Source organism: Crocodylus porosus, unplaced genomic scaffold (genome assembly GCF_001723895.1).
Source record: "Crocodylus porosus isolate Cpor-Errol unplaced genomic scaffold, CroPor_comp1, whole genome shotgun sequence".
Classification (NCBI taxonomy): Eukaryota; Metazoa; Chordata; order Crocodylia; family Crocodylidae; genus Crocodylus; species Crocodylus porosus.
The window spans coordinates 3356692-3379628 of record NW_017728936.1 but is presented as its reverse complement, the minus strand read 5'-3'; the positions used below and the strand labels follow the sequence as shown (position 1 = coordinate 3379628).

The window sequence follows — 22937 nt, the reverse complement described above, 5'->3', positions numbered from 1 at the left end:
ACACACACACTGTACATACTGTACATATATATATATACATACATACATACATATATTATATATATATATAAAATAAATAAATATTCATATTTTAATCACGTTGGACCTGATCACCACCTTTCTTGGGTGTTTAACCCTGATAAAACTTTAGAACAAATATTTTTTATTAAAAATGCTTCTGTTTTTCACAGGAAATTTGGAAGTAATAAAAAATGTTTTGGAGCATACAAAATAATTTGTAGCTGATTTGTGAAAAATGAACCTGAAAAGAAAAAAAAAAAAGCAGGTCAAATTGACTTTCTGTTGACTGTGGTATAGGATTAAGCCAATGAAGAAAGGTCATATTCTCCCACGCTTGTTTACACAGATGTTTCCAAATAGCGAACAATAAGACCAAAATGAAGTCAGTGAGAATTGGACCGGACGATAGGGGGCATTGTTTTATTTTAAACTGTTTAAGTAGTTTGAGTGCTCTCTTGCCCTGGCATACATCTGTGTTAATTAATTACTTGATCTCAGCAGAGGTGCTCTGTTTTTGCCATTATAATTAATTGCAGAATTTAGTTCCTCTAAAAGGTGATGGAGCAGCCATGAATGTAGCCTAATTGTATCTGAAGGGAATAACCAGAAGGAAGGAGTGAGATTGTTTAAGATGTTATACAAGGAACCCAAAGGGAAGAAAAGTACTGCCTGAATATCAGGAAACTTGCTGACAGTGAACTGAGCTGGGCTGTGAAGTCATTTCCTATGGGAAGTGGTGGAAGCTCTGTTAAAATTTCTCTGGACTGCACACTCAAGAACTCCCTTTTCTGAACCCACGAAAGCACTCCCGCCTTGTCTTAGCGCCCTTAGATCTCCACTCTAGGGGCTCATTCCTTGTGGGCATAGGGTTTTTTTTAATATCCCTATAGTATCTGCTTTCATGCCTTTCTCTGGCAGAGGTCATCTTCCATGTCTTGAGTAAGGAGTGAAAAACTGTCCTGCCTTGTACAATATCTGTTTTTCTTAATTATCTCTTGTGGCAGTAATTTTGGCTCATAGATGTAATTCTGTTCCCTTGCAAAGTCCATCACTTTACAATAAGGATATTATCTTTTTGACAAGGTATACTGTTTTGATTATGGAAGTATACCTGAAACAATACCCGGCCTGGCATGGATCCATCTAAACTACCATTATGGCTTATTGTCATAAGGGAAGGGGAATGAATACCTTCTCATTTTCTATTTCGCCTTGTGTCAGTCTGATTTCTTTTAAAAACTTCCTTAACTTTGGTAAAGTGATAGAACAGCAAGAGGAGAGGGGGAAAAAAGGAAATTCTGAAAAAACATGGAAAATTAAACTGGACATTGTTTATTTTTATTGCTTTAAATTTAAAAAATGAAGGAAAGTATGGGGGGAAGGGGTGAAAATGAAAGACATTTTCAATTTTTCTTGTAAACCTGCCCAAATGGTCCCATTTGCAGAACCTTATAAAATGGGAAGAACTCCAGCACTTAGAATGTTTTCAGATAATTGATATTTTTAACTAGCTTAAAAACAATCCTTTAGTACAAAATACATTTAATTTCTCTGCTAACTCCTTCAGCATGACTGTGGGTTGCTAAGAGGTTTGGCTGAAATACTAGGCCAATTAAAGTCAACAGCTCTTGACGTAAGTGAGGTGGGGATTTCACCTATGGGGTGATAGGTATCATCATACATTTATCTACCAAAAGGTTTGAGCCCAGCCTGAACAGTTATGGCTCAGCGAATGTCAGAGGTTAAACATGGGATCTGTTTTTGCTGGCTGAAGTACGGCATCTACAATTTGAGGACCAAATTTCTTAAGCAGTTTACCTAAACTAAATACAATTCACCCAATCTGCTAGAAAATGACCGTGAAACAATCAGGGGTAAAATGCTATCACTGTGTCCATACTGGGCCAGAGTGCTGCTAAACACACTGTCACCTGCTCCCCTGCCACCTAGCGGTGATGTGCTGGAAAAGCTACCTATTGTACAGACTGTCACAGGAACAACTGCGGGTCCTGCCAAACCCACGTAAATTATGCTGAGATGCATACGTCTGTCCATGCCCACAATTCAGCAAACTCTGATACTCTAATGATGAGCGTAGTATATGAACTTCCGTCAGATCAGATAAGAATAAATTATCCTTGTTTGTGAGTCTCTTAAGATCAATGAAGTTAGACAAAGGAAGATTTATCCCAGGTGCCTGGGAGCATTTCATTAGTGCTTTATTACAATGCCGTGGTTGGTGATTTGTTTTTCATTTTAATTATTGGATGAAGTCTCGTCTTTGCTGCTGGTGTGATTCCATAGCACCAGGATAAGCCACTTCCAACCATAGGTAGCAACAGACATTGGTACGTTGTGCTTTACTGGGAGGTTTTTAACAGCAAAGGCATTCAGAGAAAAATGCAAATGATATTTAGGGAGGAATGAAAACAGTTCTTGAGAACCCATGTGGCCAAGTCATCTGGTTCAGGAAACTTTTGCCTATTGTGTAAACCTACAAAGGCAATGAAAGGAAACTGCTGCTGCCGTTCCAATGCAAAACCAGTCTGTTCTCCGACCCGCATGTATTATCGAATGAGTTTTTGTTGAGACCGGTTGACTCAAATTATTGCCTATTTCTTTGTCTGCCTGTATTTACTTTGCAAGGTGTAGCCTATTTTGGAAAGTGGCCTATTGGGCAGTGCCCTCTTTAACCTACAGCAGGAAAAAGGAAGACCTTGTTGACATGAGAGAGTTATGCTGGTTTAAGATTAGGAATCGGTTTAAACTAAACCACAATAAACTGCTTTTCAGCTAGGGGGAAAAATTGTTTCTGCACAGGGATGTGCACCAGGTTGGCTAACCTAGTTTAATGTGAAAATGAAGTCACTGTCTCATTTTGGAGATGAGTCCAAAGTGCTGTTTCTTTCAGGTCCACAGGGCTTTGGAAAAATCCTTTGCAAATAAAAATACACTTTCCCCAAATGTTGTTTTGTTTTGTTTTTTCCAGGGGTGATGTCCTAGTCTTCTGCACACTGTTTTGTGTTGTATTGTCTTGTTCATGCTGATCATGATCAAGAACTTGAAATAGCTGAGTCTATAGGCAATGTAATGATGAGAAAATGTGACTGTAACACTTATCCACCAGCGAGTGTAGCAGTCTCATCAGGTTAAGAAAACTGCAAGTCTTTAATGACACTGAAATAATCAGTGAGGGCCTGGATATAAGTTATATTACTAGAAGTGGGCAGGAAACAATTTTCCTTTCCCACAAGAATTTTTGAGATTTTATGTTTTTTCCACTACTAATCTGTACAAAAAGTAACTCCCCCCCCAAATTATTAGCTCTTGTTAACTGGCAGTACTTCCCTCTGCCTTCTCTCCTTGTGCCACCCAAAAAATATCAGATTGGATCAACTGAAATATTTCATGCTGATTTTTATTTAACTATAAATTGAACTTAGAAGTCTATTTTTCATTTTGACATCTTTAGTTCTGAAAACGTGGAAATGTCCCTTTTTCCTAATAATTTTAAAACCACTTTTAATTTCTTTTCTTAAATGGGAAATTGGTCAAAAATGACCCTTTTCCCTGAATAGTTCTGGTTTTGCCAAGTCCAATTTTTTGTAACAAAAAAGCATTTGACTGGAAAAATTCTGAACTGACTCTGATTTTAGGTCATCTGTTCAAAGCCTGCCAGGATGGAGGGTGAGAGAACTTCTTTACTACCTGGAGACTATTTGGTGGTCTGTGTACAAATGAGTTAACACTCTCAGTCCAGCTTTTTGGGCATAAGTGTCCACAGCAACCAGAATATGACTGGGAAGAGGAGCTGAAATTGCAGGGGAAGAGTTTGGAGAAGGCAATGGGGAATTGGTTGATACCATATGCACAGGGATAGCAGCACCTGCAGGCCATTTATAAATAGCTGTCTTAAAAAAAGAGCCAGTTTCCTTTTGTAGTAAAGGATTCCTTTCTTGTTATCAGTGAGCACACAGTACATGAAACGCATGCCTTCAAAACCTGGCACTGGAGGGAGAGATTGATGTCTGCCTGGGCCAGACACTTCTATACTCCTCTTTCTCCTACAGGCTGTAGCTGCAAGCGCAATACTGGGATATACTGGCGAGATGGCGATTGGCATAGGAAACCTATACTGTGGGCATATCTGCACGAGACATTTACTACAGTGGACTAATTAGGTGTGCAGTTAAACATCTTGGCATTTACAAATGCACCCCATTAGGCTGGAATAAAGTAATTTATTGTAAATACAAGTACTGTCCTGCGGTAGAGTACAAATTCTGCAGCGGCGCACATGTAGATGCAGGAGGTGCCTGCCACACGGGAGCACCTTTGTACCCTAGCCAGCCCCTCCTTAGCACATTGAGCAAGGGGGAGCAGCCCTGGGCTGGCAGACTGATCCCTGGCACCGCCTGCCAGCTGGGCCTGCTCTGACATGGAGTTTATTGCTCCCAGGCTCATGTTCAAATGGCGCACAGGAGCAATAAACTGCAGAGCAATAAACTCCACAGTTTATTTCAGTGCCATAATAGCATGTGTAGATGTGCTCTGTCACCCTTTGCTTTGTCCATGCCCCAAATAGGCAACATTTTGCACTTGTATAAGTGGATGTAAGGCTGATGCAGCCCCAGTGACTTTCAGCTGCATTGCTGGGGTGTGATGGAGACCAAGAATTGCTTAAATGAAGCCAGTGGCATTGCTATGGCTTTGCAAACTACTGCCACAGTGAATGCTGTTCCATGGGGGTGCCTACATATGCCAGGTTTGCTCCAAAAAGTTTAAGTATTGCTCTGGAGGAAGAACTGAACACCTCCTGCCCATGCTATGCTGCTCCAGCGCAGACAGTCACTTTATATCCAGCCTTGATACCAGAGCTAGGGTGTTAGGAGACACCAACCAACAGCATTGTTCTAGGTTAGCTCCCAGGTTAAGGCTGTGAAGAGAAGCCTATGGTTTAAAAAGCAGGAAACCCCTGGCCTTGAGCCCCTGTACTCCCAGTGAGAGGTGACTCTTTGAGCTGCGGAAAGCAGCACTTGCCATTTCAAATGTCTGAAAAATAGGGGGTTTGAGGGAAGTGTCTGCCTGGTAGACAAAAAAATTCCTGTTTTTTTTTTAAAGACCATGTTCATACACTTGCCTGCTCGGGAATATGTGAGACTTAATTATTGAGCAAAACATAACAAAATCACTTTTAATGAAAATGAGAAAAGGGTGTAACCCTCCTCCCATCCCCGACTCTGGCTTTCACCAGCTTAACTAATTAGGAGCCCTCGTGTGCAGAGGAGCTAGCAGGAATTGGTGGTGCCGGAGAAGGGAGTGCTGCACGCATGCTTCATCCGTCTCGTTTGTCGGATGTTATCAGGAGCACCATGATTTGGCAGTGCCTGGCAGTGTCAGAAGCTGGGTAACAAAAGATGCTCCTGTGTTGGCCTAAGGAAATTTGTACTAAGCTAGGACCAAAGAAAAGTGATTCAGCTCTCACCAATTGACTGGTCTTTATATTCCCATGCACTTCTAAGGGGTTATACCTGGCCAATGCTGCTTGGCCCAATACTTACAGGCAAGTCAGGTATCCGTATTACCTTCCACAAACCCCGTTTTCCAAATTTGTAAGCAGCGGAGTTTTGCTAACTAAAGGCTGAACTAGGAATAAAACCAAGGTTGCTAATGTGACACTCCTGAATCTTACCCGCTTGACCAAGTAGCCTTAGGTTAAATGTCATTTGGTCGCCTCCAACTGTTAGACCAGAGCCCGCGTCTACAATCAGGAATGAAGCCAGGGTTTCTGGTCTCCAGCATCCTGTTGTTGTCTAGCAAACTCCCTGAAAAGTGTGTGTTCAGTCACCACCCAGCATGACCATTTCACATATAATAAGATAATGATCGCTCTGGTAGCTGCATCAGAGGAGTCTATGCTGGAGGTCAAAAGGTCCAGAATTCAAATTGGTTCCAAATTCAAATTGCAACTGGTTGCAATTTTTTTTTTTTTTTTTTTTTTAAATTCAAAGCTATTTTTTTAAATGTGAAAAATAGTTTTTTGGTTCAAAATCAAAAATTGATGCAGAAAACTTAGGAGCTTTTAATTGGATTTTTTTTTAAAGTTATAAAAATGGAAAGTATGAGCAATTAGAGTTGGAAAAATTCAGATTTTTCCATCAGAATTTTTTGGGAAACAACCTTAAAAACTGTTGTGGGGGCGAAATCTTTTTTTGTTTTGACTAATTCAAATTTCAACCCCTGCTGGTGACGCACATTGAGTGAAAAGCGTTTATTATTCCAGTTTCTATTTTTAAGTGTAATGCACGCAGTGCAAAGAGATCCTTCCTAAAATAGTTTATATATTAAAAGCACCTATCGTAACTCTCCTGCCCCACAACTAAACATAACAGGCCTTCCACCTTTCTGTCACTAGTCGTGACATCTGGTCACTACTGTTGTGCTCCAGCAGTTGGGGGTTGAGGGGTATGACTCCCTCAGACAGGTTAATGGGGCGAGGAAGGTTGGGACGCTCTCCCCGGCTTGCTGGTGAGGGTGTTTTTGATCTGCTGCCATGGGTGCACCTGCCTGGCCCCCCTGCCTGCTGGCTAAACAGGGACCACGGCCTGATGGAGGGTGCGCCGGTGCTCTCAGGGGGTGCATGTGCACCCCCTACACATTGCCCCTGACTGCCAGCCTCCAGGAGTAAAGTACTGTCCTGTTGCCTCTGAGAGAGGAGGAATTGTGCCTGCAGAGTGCCTGGGTCTCCATGCCTCCTCTGGCTAATCAGGGGAAGAAGCAGATAAGCCACAACCCAAGGCAAGAGGTGGAGTGTAAAGCACAAAGCAGAAGCAGGGGCTGGAGCCAGTGTAGTTGCACTAGTCATAGCTGGGCAGGAATTGGGCCAAATGCTTTCAGTTACAGTTGTGTAATATAGTCGATAGTGCTGGGGGTTTAAAGAAGTCAAATGACAAATTCCTCGGGGGCAACAGAGCAGCTGCTTTCTCAGAGAGGTTAAACCATTGACAGCTGGCCCATGTCGCAGCCTGGCATTGCCGAACGGGTCTGTTTAAAAAAAAAAAAAAAATTAAACATATTCATAATAAAAATAGTAATTCATTTTGGCACAAAGTCATTTCCTGAAAAAAGAGCTCTTTTGGAGTCCAGGCAACTCCCTCTTTATGGCTTCCTTCCAGGCGAACGGCCCTGGAAATGACAATGGCACTGCATATATCTCATGTTTTGCACAGTATGGAAAGAATGTTGGCCCTATATTTTCCTCTTGTGAGTATAAATCTTTTTTTTTTCTTCTTTTTTGGAGGGGAAACCTAGATGATCTACTTCACTGGCTAATATAGAGCTCCTTGACATAAATTCAGCCCCTTTATTTCTGCTGCAGAAAAGGAGTGTAGGGCAGACAAATCACCCCCAGAGTGAACAGCAGTGGTGCAGATTATGACTTCACCAGGACCGTGAATGTTCCCCCCATAGAAGAGCATTTTGTACTACACCTGAGTGTTTTTATTCATGGAAACTTAAGGCTAGTGGAAAAACAGATTTCCACTTAATTATAAATCATTTGGGATTATGCTTCTTTTTATAATTCTAATAATAGGAGAAGGGCCTATCCCAGAATCGACCAAAAAAAACAAGTGGTGAAAGTGCTCTCTCCTGGAACACGAGAGCCAGGTATAAATCACTTCACTGAAAAACTCCCAAAGAGGTCTTCAAAACTGGAGATACATGAGCCAGACTCTGCTTCCAACTATGGTAAGCTAGTGTAAAATCCAGAGAAGATCCATCACCTGCAATAAGGTCACATAAGATTTTTACAAAAGTGTGTGCGTGTGAGCGCACGCGTGTCCATATCTAAGTTGTTAGATATCAATACCACGTCATTATCTCTCCAATTAACTTAGCTTAAATGTGTTAAGTTTTGATTTGTGAAGCATTAGGAAGGGACTATAAGTTCATAACCTTACTCAGCTGTGATGAGCAAGCGGGCAGTGCAGTGGACTGAGCTAATGGTCTTTTTGAGTTATTTACTGGAAAAGTGTTTATGTGATGATCACCTCAACCACCACCATGACAATTGGCAGGAGACATCTGACCCACTGCCTTTTCAGCCCAATTCAGCACCCTTTGATTGGGTGCCTCATCAAAGGCCCGAGATGGACGGGCCATGAAGAAGGAGCCAGCTATTAACCCTGGCTCACTGCAGTTGGTCTTTCGGGAATACGGCTGAAGCCTGTAGTTAACGTGGCAGTGCTGGGGGAATCTTTCTGGCTGTTGGTTGATTTGAAAGATTTTCGCACCTACTATTTACTCTGCAGTCCAGATGAATTGTTGGAATGTTTCTTGGGTCAGTCTAAAACCTGCTGATATTTCCAGATGGGGAGAAGAGAGGAACAACAAGGTTTTCTGCTTTTTTAGCAATGAAGACCATAGGCAGGCTATAAACCTGGAAAGAAGTCTTTTCTTCCTTCTGTCCTATACTGTCCTCCCCTAGAGAATGAAGAGGGAGGCTGATAGTGTGATGCCTCTGCTAAATGATGTCCATTTTCATTTGAGATGGTTATGGAAAGTGAAGGTTGCATTAGGCCATTTGTTTGCTGCTGTTGTGCAAAAGTCCACTAAGACTGGACTGGGAAGGACATTTGAGACTATACTTTAGGACCCAAGCTTGCACCAGCCAAGAATGTGCATGGTGGGGATAAATTGGATGATCTAAGTAAGAACCCTTTCAGCTTTAGCCCAACAACCTTCTCTTGCACTTGGAGATACGTGAAGGAATAAAAGCAACTCGTGTGAATAAGGGTTGTAGGGTTGAGTTTCACGTCTCCTAGGTCACAGCAGGCTTCCTCAGCAGTGCATCTAATGGTTTACTTCCATTTCTGCAGGTGTCTCCAGGATGATGAGTTACTATATGGACACAACCCTGGGAAGCCCAGCCCCCTATCCTCTGCCTCGTCCGGGAGTGATGGTAAGGAAGGATGCTGGGTTACTTCTGTATCCCTGTTGCATTTTGTACCTTGGGCTGCATCTTTGCTTGGCACAGCATTGCAGGATTAAGGAGAAACCCTGCTTAAGGCAAATGTCAAAATAGTTCACAGGTTTTGTTTGGCTCTGAGAAATATTCAAATATTGGGTTCTTACCTGGGCCTTATTTGAACTTCTTCGGCTTGTGAGGCCAAGCTAGAGATAAGAGCAGAGTATCAAAACCTCCTCTTCCAATGCTGACTCTAACCCAAGCGTCATGTCCCAAATTGGGTTTAAAAAAAAGCACAAAACTCCTTTCAAGCTCCAGAAATCCCTGCATTGTCCAAACTGAGATGATATACTCTTGGAATGAATGTACATGTAACAGGACACGGATAAGGGAACCGCAGTCTTTTTGAATACCAGTTTTGATTTGAATGCGAGTCTGGTCCTTGGGCAGCACCGAATCTGGCCCGCTTGAGAAGGAAGACAAAAGTTGGTTTTTGGTCTGTTAGACGGCTCTGGTATGGGGATGTATGTGTGGGTGCTCCATGCTCTAGACTAGCCAGGCACAAAGCAATGTGGTCAGTTCCTAAGCTGCCGTCGATCATGCTCAGCCCTGCTCTGGCACATGTCTATGCCAGTGGATGTAAGGGGGCATTTCCTAAGGTGGCATATCATTTTTGAGCTGGGCTGGGACTTCTGCTCCTTTTTATGGCAGTGGAGTGGGGCTAAAGGGCTGCAGTAGGGACAGGTTGACGATTCTACAAGATCACTAGTAGGAAAATCAGATTAACAGACCCTTATCTGATACCCATCACAATGGTGTAGGAACTCAGCAGGACAGGTGGTGGCCATGGCTTTGCAATGGAAAAAAGTAGGAGATAAGTAGAACCGGTTGGAGGATGGAATTTTCCTCGCACAGACGATTCCAGTGCATTGTTTTTTAATGTCCCAAACTGGGCTGGGGGCGGGGGGAACTTTCAAGCTACCAAAATCCCTGCAATTTTGAACTAAGGTGAAAATATTTCAACATTTTTTTTGTTTGAAACAGCACAACATTTGGGGGGTTGAGATGAAGAAAAAGGTTATTGAAGGTGAGAGTTCGATACAAAATGTCCTGATGTTGAGGATTTTTTTGGACAAAGCTGCATTGTTTTTCGGTGGGGAAATTCCATTCCTCACCCCCCCTCTTTTTGACAATCATGTTAGCTGGTTGTGGAGGTTGTGTAAATTGGGACTCTGCTGAAGCTCCAAGACTGGTGCTGTTTGTAGAAGTGTCCATGGTCGGGGGTGGGGGGGACTAGTTAAAACTTGGCCAGTGATGGAGAAAACATGACCTGGAAGCAGGTGAGACTATGTCTGAGCAGAGGAGGCTGGGCACGATGCCGGCCCGTCTGCAAGCTCTGTGGGGCTGAGGGTAGGGAAGGAAGCTCTCTTTCCTGTTATCTGGAGTTAACAGCAGGGAAAGGAAAGTGGCTGCTGACAACAACTTTCTTTCCTGCTGAGCTGGAGGTTACCTGCCTCATTCTGCAGCTCCCCTGGTGTGACCTCAGGAGGCTTCATTTGAACCCTGTATCTGTGCATTGAAAAAGACCATTCCTACTCTCCCTGGTGCTACCAGGATCGCCTCCATAGATGTCAGTGAGGAAAGTGTTAGGTCACAAGCATATTTATCTGGTTATACTACTGAGATTCATTTACTATCATGAACCAATTTACCCAGCTGCCTTGGCGCTTGCATTTAATTTCGAATCCATACCGGCGCATCTCGGTGTTTGTCATCTTAAATTGGGTCATCGTTTGGCTCCTTTTGCTGGGTGGCCATAATTGGCTCAGGGTAGCTTGCTGCATCCCCCCTGTATTTAATTTTTTTTGTTCTGCATCTCAGAAGTGCCAGTGGCATTTTGCAGAACACCGTAGTGAGGGCTTAGTGTTGCTAACTCTAAGCACCTCGTGCAGGACAGGCTAAGTAGTAAGCACTGTTCTGGCCGGTCAGTCTTTGAAGGCTGAACCCTTGTGGAGTGATTACAGTCGCTCAAAACTTGCTGGAGCAGGTGGGCATCCCTCTGGGGGGAGCAGCTGAAGACTCAAACCCCAGTGCAATAAAGGGGCAGTATTACCTGATGGGGAACTGAGGCACGCACAGAGAAAAAGACTGATACAGGTCACCCAGAATAAATCTATGGCAAACCAGGAACCAGAATTTAGACTAGGATCCAGGCCACTGCCTTAATCACTAGACCATCCTTCTTTAAAACAACCTCCCTCTATTTTCGGTAGCTGCTCATGGAACTTAGCACCATATTTCTTCCTGCTCTTTGGGTTTACTGCTTCTGGCCTCCTTGTTCTCTGTCCTCCCTCCCCTTTGTCTCTGGCTCATTGAGCTCCTGACAGCTCAGGGCAAGACCTCCTACCGACTGTCACCGCACAAGTTTTACTGTGGCTCCAGGGAGCACAGAGCCGGCAGGAGGCCAGCCTCGCCCTGAAGGGGAGACCCAGTCTCTTTGCCACTCTTCCCTTGCCAGCAAGAGTCTCGGTGCCACCAGATCAAAGTTCCCCAGCAGTATGGGGGCCGACAGCCTGCCTGCCTTTGGATGGCTTACAGCCTAATTGTGTAAACAGGCCTGGCTTGCTTATCTTGAGTAATGGCTGTTTAATTGCAGTAGGCTGGGAAAGCTTGATGGTGCCCCTTGTTCCTGCTCTTCACGCTCCTTGTATATCTCCCCCTCACTCCTAGGTGAGGACACATGGGGTGAAGCTTGGGGATTGTATACTTCCCTGTGTTTACAGTGGGAGCCCAAGAGAGGCACTGGACAGCCCCTGGGCTCATGCCAGGAGAACGTACAAGTTGCAAGTTTCTCCCAGCAACGCGTGTTCATGCCTTGCCGTCATCCAGTAGCATTCATGTTAGGCTGTCAAAGCGCACAGGGGAAAGCGAGGCACCCTGAGAGAAAAGGATGTGCCAAAGGTCTTGCAGCAAGTCGGTGGCAGAGTCAGGACAAGGTGTCAGCTCTCAGCCTCAGCAGGTCACATCCAGATATCCAGTCCTGCTCGGGCTGCTCTTGAGACCAGAGGGGTTCAAGCAGTCTTCAGGGAGGTCGAACACGTGCGAGTTGTCTCAGGAAGGTGAGCACTGTGGGCTCATCCTCTGCCAGCTACAGTTCAAAAGAGAAGAGCCAGTCTGTGTGACTTCTTTGATGGAAAGGGCAGAGACTCCTCGGTTCGTGCGACTGCTCAGGGCTGTGCGACACGAGTGGACGGAGCGCCACCCTCCATCCCTGGGTTGGGGAGGATTGCACCGACCCTTGTCCTCAGAGTTTCTCTTTGAGTAGTTATAGGCAGGTACGTGCTGGTTTGTAGGCAGCTCCCTGCTCAGTGTTAGCTGCTGTGCATCCCACTCTTGCTCTCCCCTTGCCCTGTTTGGGGGGCCGTGGTGCCATCACAGGGCTGTGGATGCTGCTTGCAGGGGACAGCTCAGCGGTACTCCTGCAGACAGCCTTGTGGAAGCAAGGGCTCTCGCTGATAAGCAGCAACTGAAGTGATGTTTCCTCCTTCCCCATGCATGTAATGCCTGCTTCCCTTGGAAACGGTCAGCATCTGCCAGGCTGTAGTCTGTGTCAAAATCCTAGTCTTTCTAATTAGCCCATAAATCACGAGGGCCTTGAGTCTTGAGGGAGAGCACTGGAGAATTAAAACTGCTCCTGCTCTTCAGAAGACACACTGCAGCATCGGTGGTAGGTCAGAACCAGAAGGAAGTATAATTAAGTGCTTCTTATGGGGCCCATTCCCCATACAAGCTCAGCCAATGCCAAGGATCCTCCCGAGCCTGGCATGGTTAAAGTGTGCCAGTTTCTGTAGCCAAGAGCACGCAGGGAGTGGTGAAGCTAGCGTCAGTCTTTCACCTTTGACTCCTCAGCTCAAATAACCGGGCAGTCAATTATAGCTGGACTGACCAGGGTGCATCCTTCAGCATGAGTCGAAGATCGGGGCTTGAGCTTGTACTTCTGTGCCGTAACCAGACGCCTTAACTGCTCTGCCCTGCCGCTGCCCCCCTTAGCCCGTTGAGTACCTAGCTGGCATAAAGCTGCTCATTAAAGATGCCATTCCTTCCCCAAACTACTTTCGCTGGTGCAATTTCTACCTCTTTTTGCTTATGGGGGGAATAGCGATTTAAGAAAATACTGCACCAAGCAGTGGTATTGTGCAATGTCTATTGTGATGGTTGCAAACTGGGAAAGCACAGCAGACGTGGGTTTCCAAGGCCTATTCTGAGCAGGTTTCTTCCTCAGACAACAGGCTTTTCTCAGGAAGAGACAGAGGAAAGAATATTTATCCAAACATTGTTATCTACAGGGCCCAGAGACTGAAGGGAAGAGACCTGTGATCTCAAACTTTTTCCCAATGCCTTCTCCCAGTTTAAAAAAGTGTTTTGTGACCTGCTACTGACCAGCTTGCTCCAAAACTGGAACAGTTTCGAGATGAATCATTGTAGACAATGCAGTTTCTTTTACTGAACACTTCTCTTATATTTTTAGGGTCAGCTTGTGTGGCTTCAGTTGTAGAGAGGAGCCCAGGGCCAGATTCCCAAGTGTTTGGCATCTGCTATTCAGGGAAGATTCACACTCAACATACTGAGCTCTTGCAAAAATCCAGTGCCCAGCTATTTACCAGGGTCCAGATCCAGATTTTGGACATGGGACTCCTAAAACTTTCCCCGTGGCCTAGGAAAGAACTGACTCTAGTAAGGGCGTGTGAAGGGTAATTATTACAAGATAGCATCTTTCCCCACAGGTCCTTGGGTATGGGCTGATACAAATGAAACAACAAGAAAGGAAAAACCCAGGAAGGGATAATGTCAAATAGTTTCAAGCCTCAGCTTCAGGGATTTTTTTCCCCTCTTCCTCTAAATTGGGAATGGAAAGGTTTGCAGAATAAAAACTCAGTTCTCCCCCCTGTTGGTGAAGAGAGACATGGCTCGTCCCCTTCTTGCACTTCAGGACACAAGATGCCCCAGGGAGATTGGCTTGTGGGAAACAGCAGCTGCTATTCATTGGGTTTCTGTAGCTGGAAGATAGTTTAATTGATAGCTATGGAATTCCTGCTGATAGGGGGTTGCCTTGTTAAGGAGCAAAGGCCACAGGACAGAGGGTTCAGTGTTTTGGAGTGCTCCTCGCCTACACAGGAGTAGCATGTTGCACCTCCCAAAGCTCTTGTGTCTGCAGAAATGGGGTGGGAAATCTTGACTTTCCAGTAAAATTCCCAGGGCTTTCTGTATCCCACCTGTTTGTTTCCCTTTAAATTGCAAAGTTTTAGTTTTGTGTTTACTTAGCAAAAACCCAAACAAAATATTTTCCATTTGACTTGAGCTGAAGATGGGTGGTTTTGACATTGTCAGTGAGAAATGCTGCATTTGAAATCTGTGGGGAAGGGGGGGTGGGGTATCTGACTACTTTAATATTACTACCTGTGCTGCTAACCTGATGTTTTCCCTTGTGATCAGAGGCAGGGCACTGTCAATTCCTATGAAGATCCTTGGATGACCTGTGGGTTTCAGTCCACCTGCTACCAGCAAAGGATTTGCTACCCAGTCTGGGATGAGTCAGCCATTCAGGAAGTTCCCACTGGCTTAGAGCACTACAACACCGGTAGGACTTCCCTTTGCTTTAAACAAAAAGGAGGTGGGAGTGGAAGGTGGCTGCAGGGATGTGATTTCTTCCTTCTTCTCTAGGACTCCTTACAGAAAGAAGAGCAGAAGGTTTGGAGTGGAAGAAGCCTCCTTGGCTTCTCAGTGGAGACTGACCACCAGGGGCTGCCATGTTGGCTTGTGCTCCCATCCCCACTCCACTTTTGCCATTGCCTTGTCTTGTCATAAAATTGTCACCACTCTTTGGGACAGCGGTTTTCTGCCCTTCTTGCTGAAATACCTAGGTAGTGCTTCTCTCTCTAGAGCCCCTAGGACAGCACTGAAATCCAGAGCTAGGGTGCATCTGCTTTCCTATCCTGTTTGTACTCATCTCCCTTTAGTGGTGGCATGCCTACAAAAAGGATAAAAGCTTTAATATGAACTATCAAACATAAAGATTCTGCTTCAGCTCAAATGACCGATACTTGTAATGGTCTCGGGTCTTCTTCTCTCCCTTACAACATGTAGGTCATTTACCGTTGCATGCGTCTTGAGAAACTAGAGATATATTTAGAGGTCAGTGCCAGAACAGGATTCCTGTGAATGGCAATTGCTGGAGACTGGCGTAAGGGCCAATGCCAGTTGCATGTGCATTTACATGTGCATATAGTTGTGGCTATTCAGACCTACCTACTTCCAGACTCTCATGGGGCCTGTCGGCTGCTGTTGATTGTGAAGAGGATTGGGCATGGTGGAGCGAACCGTCAATAACTAACAGCTGGCTGCATCCGCTGTGTTTTCCGGGCCTTGTTTTAGAGCTAGCACATCCTCTGGCTGGACTCATTTCCTCACAGGTTGCTTTTGAAGGCAGCATGAACTGCATTGATCTGAGCATGGTCTGGGTTCCTGTGTTCTCATCCCATTGTCACAGTAATGACTGTAGCTGAGTTTCCCCACCTGCAGATTGTGGGTGATTGTATGCAGCTACTGACCTTGCAAGAGTGATGTGAGGAATCATTGGTGAAGGGAAAGAGCTGTGTAAGGAGGGGAACTGATGGACGGAGCACCATAGTGGGACTTGGACCCCTCCTCCTTCCATGGCTTCTGGGTGACCATGGGCAAGTCCTTCATCTCTGTGCCTCAGGTTCCCCATCTGTAAAATGAAGCAGATGATACTGATTCCCTCTCTAAAGTGCATGCAGATTTGCTGTGAATAACAGCTAAGCAATATCTCGAAAATCTGCAAGGTGATTTCATTTTGGAATCAAGCATCTTGGTTATGTATTTTGATGAGGGTGTACTTCCACTGGGACATGTGCCTCTTCCTCCTTCCCAGCCCAAGACCATGCACTGTGTATTGCAACGAATAGGTGATATGTCCCACAGAAAGTGGGAGGTCTCCTGTCCTACCCTTCTTACCACTGGTCACAATGTAATACTGCCTGGCACTGCTAACCTTTGCCAGCTTCTTGGATTTCCCTCCCTCTCAACTCACCCTGTCCCACTTCTCTGTTTCCTCTGCTTGGGTCATGTCTGTCATGCAGACTGCAAGCTGTGTGGGGCAGGGAGTGTCATGGCTGTTTGGGTGGTACCTTGCACAACAGAGCCTACTTCCTTAGCTGAGGTCTTATGTACTCCCTAACAATGATAGTTCTCTGGAGGATAACTTCTAGAGGCTAAATTTCCATAGATGTAAAACCCAATTCCAAAAGGACCTGAGTAAGGCTCAGGATGTCAAACTAACAGACCAATGGGTGCAGTGTGATCCTTTTAAGGGTGTCACAGTGTGCCTCTCACCATTACATGTGCAAACACCTACACATGATTCACAAGATAACCCTGGAAATTTCAAATAGGAATAGAGAATGTCAAAACCATTCTGACCTGTTGTGGTCTTTGTGAGTTCTTTGCAACAGAAGGTTTGCTTTAGTGTTTTTCTGTAGTCCAGAAACAAGTGAAAGCTAAGAGCTGGTACTTTCCAAGCAGTGCTTCGAGTCTAAAAATGTTGAGAGATGCTGTAAGGGATGCTGGGCACATCTATACATGCTATTAATGCACAGTGAGGTTATTGCACATTAAAAAAAGATGCATTGCGCCCAGGAAAGGGTCTACACATGGGCCTGCTTGGGAGCAAATTTGCTCCCAACAGGAGCAGTTGAGGCCATGGATGCTCCGGCCTAAGACCAGGGTGTGTCCCAATCTCCACGGCGAGGAACAGACATTCAAAAAGCCTGAGTCTGAATTGATTCCATTTTTGAAGGCTGCTCTAACTTGCCTAGGTTGAATCAGTTTGCAACCAAAAAGACATTCCCTCTGGACTGAAGAAATGCAGGCATGTGCCTGCAGTGGCTCAGGCTAGAAGCCAGGGGGCGCTAGAGCAGCCCTTCCTTTCCTTCCTCAGTGCTGAGCTGAGGGGGAGGGGTGGTGGGGTTGTGGCCAAGTCCCTGCAGGTCTGATTAGGGAGGGTGTGATTAGGGAGGGGTACGAACCCCTACCCTGGCCTGTACCACCTCAGATTATTTCCTCAGGCTTTTCCCCTCTCACTGCCCATGGGGTGGGAGCGTTCCCAGCCTCTGGCTGCACTCTGAGGCAAAAGGGGGTGTGTGGAGTGCAGGCATCTGTTGATGATGCTGAGCTTTTCAATCTCCCTCTCCCTGCTTCTTCATACTGTCTGCAAACCTGACAGGGCTGCAAACCAGCAGGGGGCTGATAAAACCACAGTGTTTATGAGCTCATCAACAAAACAAAAGCCTCTCATTAGTTCAGTCCCTTCTTAAACAGCTTTTTCCAAGCTGACATGTTGATTAGCTCCAAAAAGCCCTAAGCGGACACTGTTCTGTCTGCCTTTGTCCTGTCCCAGTGAAATTGGAGACACACACACCTTTCAGCATTAGCTAGCGTACCACATGCCTAGGGCCTGTGGGGCTGGGGTCCATGCTGTGGGAGATGGGACGCAGGGAGAGGGGAATCCCTGCTTGAGCAGCAAGGGAAGCCAGGCAGACCCTGCTTGCCTGTAGTCTCTGCCAGAGCTCTGGCTAGGAAGCAGAGGGGCGGGACCAGCCCTGCTCTCTGGAGCAGACAGCCCAGCCCAGGGCTGCAAAGCATCTGGGATGCCGGGGAACTCTGGTTTACCTTAAACCAGGAAGGGGTCTGGGACAGACATTGCATAAACTCGTTTGACCCAAATCAGTTAAGTCTGATACTACATTCAACCACTTTTATCTCAAACCAGTTTTGGCCATTTTGAAACTGGTTTATGTACACTGAACTTATGTTCTGTTACCGGTTTAAACCAGTTTCAGATCACTTAAACTGGTTTATGTGTAATGTCTGTCCCTAGTCAACATAGTTGCCGGGCTGCCAAGCAGTGTCCCTGCTGGAAAGGGGCGCCTCTCCCAGCCATGTGGGGAGCAGGTCCCATGACCTGATTCCCACGTGACTGGGACAAAGAAGTCCCAGCTGGTGGGACAGCTCTCCTGGCCATGTGGGGACCAGAACCATCCTGATCACCATGTGGCTGCCAGGCAGCATCCTTGCTGGACAGGAATGCTTTTCCTGGCCAAGTGGGGATCAGGACAGTCCCAGTTCCCCCATGGCAGAGAGACAGATGCCCTTGCAGCCAGCGCAGTTCCCAGTTCCCCCACTTCCCCCCTACATCGGCATTAGCCAGGCAACAGCAGACCTCCTGCTGCCTGGGCTGACCAGGAGCAATTTGCATCTACGTGCGTGCTAATGTGCAATAGGTACTGCGCAGTTAATCTATATCCAGCATTTACAGATAGTAGAAAAGGATGTATTAGCATAATTAACTGCATAGTAGCTGCTGCATACGGTTACACGGTGACACCTTACTGCACAGGTAGATTAGTCAACTGAACAGTAAAGCCTCTTGTGTAGACATGCCCGCTAGGGGGAAAACTTTTTTAGGCAGGCTCTCAGTGCGTAGGCTTGGAGGTGCCCGTTCCTTCACAGAATTGCACACAGGTGGAGCTCGACCCTACCTAGTAATGGAGATCTGATCAAATGTTTGTACAATGCCTTGCACAATGGAGCGTTGATACTAATTGAGGGCCTTTGACTGACATAGCAATACACATGCATTACAACAATTTTAGCTCTCCCCCCCTCCACCACGGAACGGAACATGACATTCTTGAATTTATTCGTAATCCAAAAGTCGTTGCAGGCTTTGTCAGTGATTAATTCCTGTCCTGCGGATTGCTCAGACTCTGCACATTTTCAGTCTGGTCTGCAATATGCTCCATTTCCTATGTAACTGTGCAACCCAACATGGATCTTCAGCTGGTCAAGTTTCATACTTGTGAAGAGGAAGAATTGGCCAGAAGTTAGGACAATTAGACACAGATTTAGAGGCCAAGCGTCAGGGCCCTCTTCCACCACAGAATTCCTGTTTGACTTTGGGAAAGTCTTTTTGTGCCTCAGTTTCCTCACCTATAAAATGGAGATAATAGTGTCCAACTACCTCACAAGGGATAAATACACTAAAGATATGAAAGGTGTTTGCTGACTTGGAGGACTGGTGCCCGTGACAGGGTAGAGGGCCAGCATAGGGGTTACTCAGTGCTTCGCTCCCACGTAAGTGGGACTGAAGTGCTTTGTAGGGCATGCGCTTATGTCCTGTCCCTTAGTTTTTGTCCACAACTCATCAATTTACATAAACGGGACAACTGGAAAAAAGCAATGAGGATATGTTACTACATAGCTAAAGAACACAGCAGAATTGGTGATTTATACAGTCAAATGCACACTGTACAATTCACTCCTAACAACTGTGCAGGTGTTTTAACTAAACAGGTTTTGTCAGCAGGAGTCGAAGGCAGACAGGTGGGAATGCGATCGGATCTAAATTGAAGTGGGTGCTCACAGAACTTCTTCTTTTAGCTGTTTGCTCAACTCAGCACAATGTCAGTTCTCTGATCTGATGAAATCTGCCCTTGCAAAGTGTGGGTTTGCTTAGATATTTTGAAAATCTGGGTCTGTAATGTTCTGTTTTCCTCTCTTCTCTGTGAGAACATGCTCTCCAGAGCCCGGCGTATCTGCAGCCCAGATCTTCATTCCTCCTGCAGGGTCTGTGCTATCTCTTGCTGCAGGAATCTGGGCCTGATTCAACGAAGCCTGCTGAAAACAGTGGAAGACTGCTCTTGACTTCAGTGGCCTTGAGATGAGGCCCTTAATATACTGATGTCTGTTATGCAGATCTCCCGATTCACTTGCAGGACCCCAAGCAGTCTGTGGGAAACTCTTCCCTTCAGTTCCCTTTGCTGCAGTTGAATTCAATCTGCTGGTTTTTTCTCTTTTTTTTCTTTACCATGTCTTGTCGTCTGGGGCTAGAACAGTACCTACGTTTAATGGCGAGGAAGCCCTCATTTGTATATATCGTTAGGAACTTTCTTTCATTTCTCTGCCTTTGTGCTTTGTTTACCATGTGAGCTGTATGCTGTCATCTAATCTTTTTATGAAAAGGAGGCTGTTTCAGTTTGGTCCTAATGCTGACAAAAGTAACAATGCAAAGAAGGAAAATGCAAGTGTATTAATGTCCCCGTGCAATATAAAACCACAGTGTTTCTCAAAGTTTTAGACTTGTTTGCCTTTACAGAAGAATTTTGCCTTTGATGTCTGGAAGAGTTTATTTACGTTTGTGCCCTCAGATCAGATAGCACAGTGATAGGAATTGGGGAAAATAAGACTTGGAGTTTTAACTGGACCATAAAAATTGGGATTTGGGTGAGAGGAGGGGTCATGTTTTTAAAAATGCAAGAATTTGTAACTGGAATGTTATCTTCTTTGGAACTGCAGAGATACAGGACTCTAATTTGCGGCTGATGAGTATGAAATATTATTGTGCCGAGTGTCGGGAAAAGTTTGATCCTTTCAGGTTGGAAGCCCTAGAGAGTGAATGGTTCCTTCCCAAAATACGTGGGGAGGTTCACTGTAGTGTAACTACTACACAGTTCATCACAGCTTGCTCTGCGCGAGAGGCTGTTGCTGCTAAGGATTGAGTTGTACTAGGAGAGACATGTAAGGGCCCAGGGTTGAAATCTCAGGGGGTGCCATGGATCTGAGATAAGAGAAAAAGAGCCTTTCCCTTTTAGGGAATCGGAACAAAGTCATTAGATACCAAGTGCCATTTCCCTGTAGCTGGCTGTCCCGGCACTACACGAAATGTCAGCAATCGCATGCCCGTTCCTCCACGATCCCCCCATCTCCACCTGCCCTTGGCAGTAGGCGGCCGCATTGCTGTTGGTCTCTGCTGAGCATAGCAGAGCTGTTCTGTTGAGCTGGGGTCACTCCAGCAGCCCCTTGCATGATGACCTGGTCCACTGAAGCTGGTGAGTAAGATACAACGGCTCTTAAGGGAAAGCGAGGGTTGAAATAATTCTAGTTCATGAATCTTTTTGGACTGAATTCTGCAGGCCTCAGTTGTAAGGCATGCCTGCCTTCATAGATAGGACAGCAGCACCACTGTACGGCACTGGGACCTGACCTGCTCCCTCTGCGGCCAAGGACTGGCTCCTCGGTACCACAAGAAACAGCTTTGTCTAAGAGGCATGAAAATAACTACCAAGAGCTTGACGGTGCTTCACTAGGCAAGTAGTCCTGCTGATTTCAATGAGAGCACTTGCATATAAAAGTTATACTGAGGAGGAGCAGATAAGGGCTTTGAGCCTTGTAGAGTTCAACTGTTTGACTTGAAAGATTAAGAAGATTCGGGGAATTATCTTAAGCTTCCCCAGCCTCTCAGGTCTGCAACAGCAGGTCAGAAATCTCTCACCCTGCTGCTTTTCTGTGAGACTTGTAGTCCTCCCATTTTGAGTGTAAATCCCACCTTTCCCTTGTTGCTTTAGCTTACCGGCTGTGGCTCCTAGCTGGGGCCTTCCACAGGTTTGACACAGATGCAACCCATGTTCTGGACCAGCAGCTACATTGGGTCCACCCAGCTAGTCTTTTCATTCCTTGCTACCGCTAACCACTGCACTGTTTTTGCTATGCTGGTACCAAGGAATCAGAAGGGAGATTGGTGAGGTGAGGACATGAACCCTGAACCTGGGAGAGGTGCCCTTGCCAAGCTGCCTGGATCATCTTTGCTTGCCTTCTGGACTGTTGGTGGGCATCAGGACAAAACTCCTAGGGTTGCACATTGCTGCACTGGGTTTCATATCTTACCTTGTGCAATCTCTTGAGGCAGTCAGAAATCTTCCTTCCTGATAGCTCTGACTCAGGTGGTTGCAACACAGAGTGGTTTCTGATGCCACTTAAGTGTTTGTAACCATGGCATACTGCAAAGCCACCATCTGTTACTGGAAGCATCTTTTTCTAGTCGCTCCTGGACTGAATTCTCTTTTGGGCTGAGCTCATGCTTGGTGCAAATGGGGAGCAGCATGATCCCTTAGCTCATGGGTTTTGAAACTAAACCTGATGGGTGTTGACTGCAGCAATCCCATAGAGATTGCTCTGCCAGCTGAGGATGGGGCAGGCCCGTGCCGCTGCAGTGGCTTTGGGAGTCTTGCATGTAGCTGCCAGTAGCTTCTAGATCTGTTGTGGAGGCTGCTAACCCCAGTTTCAAGTCTCCTTTCCCTGTCGAGCTCTGCGCCGGATATAAATGGAGCTGGCAGCAAAAGTGTTGGAAGAAACATCCCTTGCTACCACCTTCACCGGGAACAAGGCACTGGCAGGACTTGGGGTTCAGTTATAAGTGCTCACAGCAGGGCGCTTGGGTTACAAGGACCTATTCCCCTCTCCCGCCCCAAGCACCCCACACGGATTCCTCCTTTGCTCCGGATTTGCTGTGAAACCTGCTGCGTTCCCGGCCCTCCGCCCCCAGCCCTCTCCCTTGTGGAGTTCCCCAGAGGAAGGCTCTTTGTACGGTTTCTGGGCTGCTTTCCAGGCCCTCTCTCTGAGGAAGAAGGAGTTGGGGTGGGGGAAAAGGAGGAGGCAAAAAGCTGACAAGGCTCGGTCCAATGGCTTCTCCAGCTGCAGCACATTTTCCAAGTGATGCTTAAACAAAAAATATTCTGCATTTTTTTCATGGTCTTTTATCCTATTTTTAACTGCAGCCTCCTTCCCTTTCTCAGCCTCCTCTGACGCTGCCCCCCCACTCCGCCGGCGCTGCTGCCACCCCCGCACTCTCTCCACGGAGATGAATGGGCTTTTCACGGGGAATGCACATCTGCTTGTGACTGGGAGACCCGGCAGGAGTCCTCGGGCACGCTCGTGACAGCCTCCACTCACCCTTCCCTTCTGTCCCCATCCCAGAGTGGTGAGAGGAGGAGGAGAGAGGAAAAGTGGGGCATAAGGGACGAAAAAGGAGATA

General features: G+C 46.1%; 1 protein-coding gene across 3 annotated transcripts in view; it reads left to right on the top strand.

Annotated features, from left to right (window-relative positions):
- Positions 1-22937, top strand: part of ETS1 (ETS proto-oncogene 1, transcription factor) — a 109520-nt gene that overhangs the window by 4050 nt on the left and 82533 nt on the right. For 2 of the 3 annotated variants that reach the window (XM_019546976.1, XM_019546975.1), the window contains exons 2-3: positions 8901-8983; positions 14483-14627. In XM_019546976.1, coding sequence (XP_019402521.1) covers positions 8912-8983; positions 14483-14627 — 217 coding nt within the window. In that variant the 5' untranslated portion in view covers positions 8901-8911. Of the gene's footprint in view, positions 1-8900; positions 8984-14482; positions 14628-22937 lie in introns of those variants that run through there. The other variant, XM_019546973.1, reaches the window with a different exon arrangement.